This window comes from Gavialis gangeticus, unplaced genomic scaffold (genome assembly GCF_001723915.1).
Source record: "Gavialis gangeticus isolate Ggan-Ray unplaced genomic scaffold, GavGan_comp1, whole genome shotgun sequence".
NCBI lineage: Eukaryota > Metazoa > Chordata > Crocodylia > Gavialidae > Gavialis > Gavialis gangeticus.
Window position 1 is genome coordinate 64,933,782 of NW_017729032.1, and position 3,565 is coordinate 64,937,346.

The following is a 3,565-nucleotide window of genomic DNA, read 5'->3' on the forward strand; positions in this document are numbered from 1 at the left end:
AGCTGTGTTCCTGAGGTGGGATCTCTGCACCCGCCACATCCACCATTGACTTCTCTCCACTTGAATGGTTCCCATTTCATTGGTCTCTCTTCTAGATGACACTAGCTTTTATTGCTTTCTTTTAATATCATTCTCATGGTATTACTTTTTAGATATTTGATGAACACTGGCAAAATAGTAGCATTATACATAGGACTAGTATGGGCCAACCTTATCTATTTTACTGCGTTGGACAAAAAAATTACCATTTCTTTTTTACATTTATATAGTTAACTGCACCAACTAAACAAAAGCCATTGTCTCTCCAATTCTGCCACCATGGACAGCTTCCTAGTTTGCCCTTAGGATGGGGTAGTCCTGGTACTAGTAGTTAAGATGGACATGTGTAAACATTTAGCTATGATTTTTGTGTACCATAATTTAATTGGATTTCATTTTCTGTCACTTTGTGGTACATAGTCATTGGTAAATAAATGTTTTATAGCTGCTTTTCACATTTTCATTATAGAAGGAGAAGTGTACAGCTGGGGTCATAATGCTTATAGTCAGCTGGGCAATGGCACAACAAATCATGGATTGGTCCCCTGTCAAGTCTCTACTAATTTGGTTAACAAGAAAGTAATTGAAGTCACCTGTGGCTCTCATCATTCTATGGTGTTAACATCTGATGGTGAGGTGAGAATGCTTAACAGAAATGTATAAAGAGGATTTATACATTTTATACAAGATGTATAAAAATGTAAATAAAGTATAAAAATGTATTTAAAAGTTTGTAGCACTACAAAAAATGGAGAGCTATGTGGGGGGGGAGGGGAGAAGGGCACATGTGCTCAGTCTCCTAGCTGAAGGACAACAGTATTTTCACAAAGGCACTTTCTCCAGCCAGGGAACAATAGGGGCATAGGCGGAGAGAGAAAAAATTATTTGGGGGGGCTGAGCAGGTAAGTCTGTGGGGGAAGGGGAGGGGAAGGGCTGCGAGGGGCAGATCAAGGCCCCTGTGGTGAGGGAGGGAGTTGCACAGGGACAGGAGCTGGGGTGAATGGGGCCCTGGCTGAGCTGGGTGGTGGGAAAATCGGAGCCCAGGTGACTCATCCAGGGGCTCCCGCCACTGCGCGCAACCTGGTAGAGGCTCCAGGGCCACATGCCCCGATTTGTGCATGCAGCAGAGGCAGCTGCCGCTGTGCACTGGACTTTACGCTTGTGGAGTGGCACGAGATCATCTGTGTTCCATTGCCAGGTGGGCAAGAGCATGGCCCAGACTGGTGGCAGCAGGCATGTGGCATTGCACCACTCCTAGGGCAGCTGCAGTGGTGCACAAAGCCTAGCACACAGTGGCAACCATCTCCAACCCAAGCACACATCGAGAGGCATGTGTCTCTGCCAGTGTGCCCACAGCATGGGAGGCCCCTCACGCCCGTGGATGAGCTGCTTGGGCTCTGATAGTCCCACCACCTGGCCCAGCCAGGGCCCCATGTGCCCCTGCCCCACTCCCTCCCTCACTGTGGGGGCCTAGTTCTGCCCCTCCCCCCAGCCCCTTCCCCTTCACAGAATTGACTGGTACTTGCCTGCCGTGCTGGGCAGCCAGTGATCCCCATGCTGGACTGTGATCCTGGCTGTGTACATGCCCCTCCTCACTCCTGCTGCAGCCGCCCAAACCCCGCAGCTAGGCTGCCCTGTGGCCCTACCCACTGCCCTGCATTTGGGTGGGGCTGAACCCCATTAGCTCCGGCCTTCCTCTGCCTATGAATAGGGGACTGCTCCTTAGCGCGCTCTATCCCAGCAGAACCTATCAGTGATCAGTACAGACTCACTGATAGGCATTCTCCATCAGCTCTTTACTGCCATGGCAATAGCTGATCAGGGAGATTAAGGAGTTCCTTGGTTTTGCCTGTTTGGGCATCCTTTAAAGCTCCTGATGCACTGTGGTGGATGCTTCCCAATCCTCAGATGCAGACAGCTTACAGGCAGTCTAAGACCCAGTTGGGCAGCGCCTGAGACTGGAAAAAAGCCACACCTTGCCATCTCTTGCCCACTCCTATCAAGCAGCTGATCAGCAGGACTGTGCAGGGGCAGTGTGCTGGGTGCCTTGACAGTTTGCTGCTGGGTGGGACATCAGGGAGCCCAGTCAGTGTCCCTACCTTTTCCCCTTGGAGGTAGAAAGCAGGGGACTGTGGGATACTGGGGAATGTCTCAGCCATTGAAATCTGGCCAGTTATAGTAACATTGTTGTGGAACCGCGAAGAAGTTGATATTTCATATATGGCTTGTAATGATTTGTTGTGGGAATCTCGTATATAGACAGCAACAAAAGTACTATCTTCCCGAGCCTTATGTGTTAGTTCAATATAAAAGTTTAATAATAATGGGTAGGCCTGAAATTTATGAAGGCCTCTCTGCCTACAACTGCAGGAAATTGATTATGTGGCATATTTCATCCTAATAAAGAAACACCAATCCATTGGAGAGTCTGTCTAGAATCCCTGTGACTTCCTCTGCTATACTATAGTGTGAAAAATTTCTTCACACTCTTCTATTTGACAATGAATTAAATCTGTGAAGGTGAGACGATCCCTGTACTTAAACATACAAACCCATTTTAGTGAAAAAATATTATTATATTATATTATATTATATTATATTCTGCCATTTGTGTCTAGTCAGGCATTCTGTTTTGATTCTTTTGAAATATATGAATGGATTCTTACAGGACTTATGTAGGCAGAGAATTCAAGACATCCTGCAGAAAGTAAAAGCTTTGATACTGTAGTACAATTTCTTGTTCTTATTAGAAGCAGAGCATTAAACACTTAAGTCAGTTTGGATTGCAGTTTTTGTGACAGAAATAATTGAAGTGAAACGAGTATGTACAGGCAACCCCTGCTTAGCATTCTTCATTGATTCCAGAAAAACTGAGCATTCAGCGGAACCATGCTAAGCAAAACCCATTTCCCCGTAGAAATGAATGTAAATGGAGATTAACTGGTTACTGCCCACCCTGCCACTGCCTCTCCCCACTCCTCTGTCCACCTGCTGGTGTTCCAGCCCCACGTGCCAGCCTGGGCCTGTGCTCCTGCTGCCCTGCTCGGGGCTCCTGCCAGTCCTGGCCCTGGGCACTGGTGTAGGTCCTGTGCTCATGCCCGCCCCTGCACTCACTGCTTCTCACTGCCGCTGCCTCTCCCCATCTCCCTCGCCTGCCCGCCATCCTCTCTGGCCCCACTTGCCAGCCTGGGCACTGGCGCTTCTGCTGCCCCACTCTGGGTGCAGGCTTCCGCTGGTCCTGGCCCTGGGCCCAGCACTGGTCCCACACAGTGACGCGGGCCCCACATTCCTACCCTCCACTCTGGGTACCGGCCCCTGCTGGCCCTGGCCCCGGGCACTGGTTTGGGCCCCATGCTCCTCCCCTCTGTTGCTGCTGTTTATCCCCATCCCCCTGCCCACTCCAGCACCATGTGCCAGCCTGGGCCTGCGCTCCTGCCACACCGCCCTGGGCCCTCATGCCTGCCCCCTCCCACTCACTGCCATCCCTTGCTGCCACCTCTGCCACTGCTTCTCCCCACCTGCCCAG

At 50.0% G+C, this 3,565-nt stretch overlaps 1 protein-coding gene across 2 annotated transcripts in view; it reads left to right on the top strand.

Annotated features, from left to right (window-relative positions):
- The window catches only part of RCBTB2 (RCC1 and BTB domain containing protein 2), a 72,186-nt gene that overhangs the window by 15,286 nt on the left and 53,335 nt on the right, over nucleotides 1–3,565 (top strand). For both annotated transcript variants that reach the window (XR_002098993.1, XM_019525067.1), the window contains exon 4: nucleotides 509–675. Coding sequence is in view for 1 of the 2 variants with exons in the window: in XM_019525067.1 (XP_019380612.1) it covers nucleotides 509–675 (167 nt within the window). In the remaining variant the exon portion in view is untranslated. The remainder of the gene's footprint in view (nucleotides 1–508; nucleotides 676–3,565) is intronic.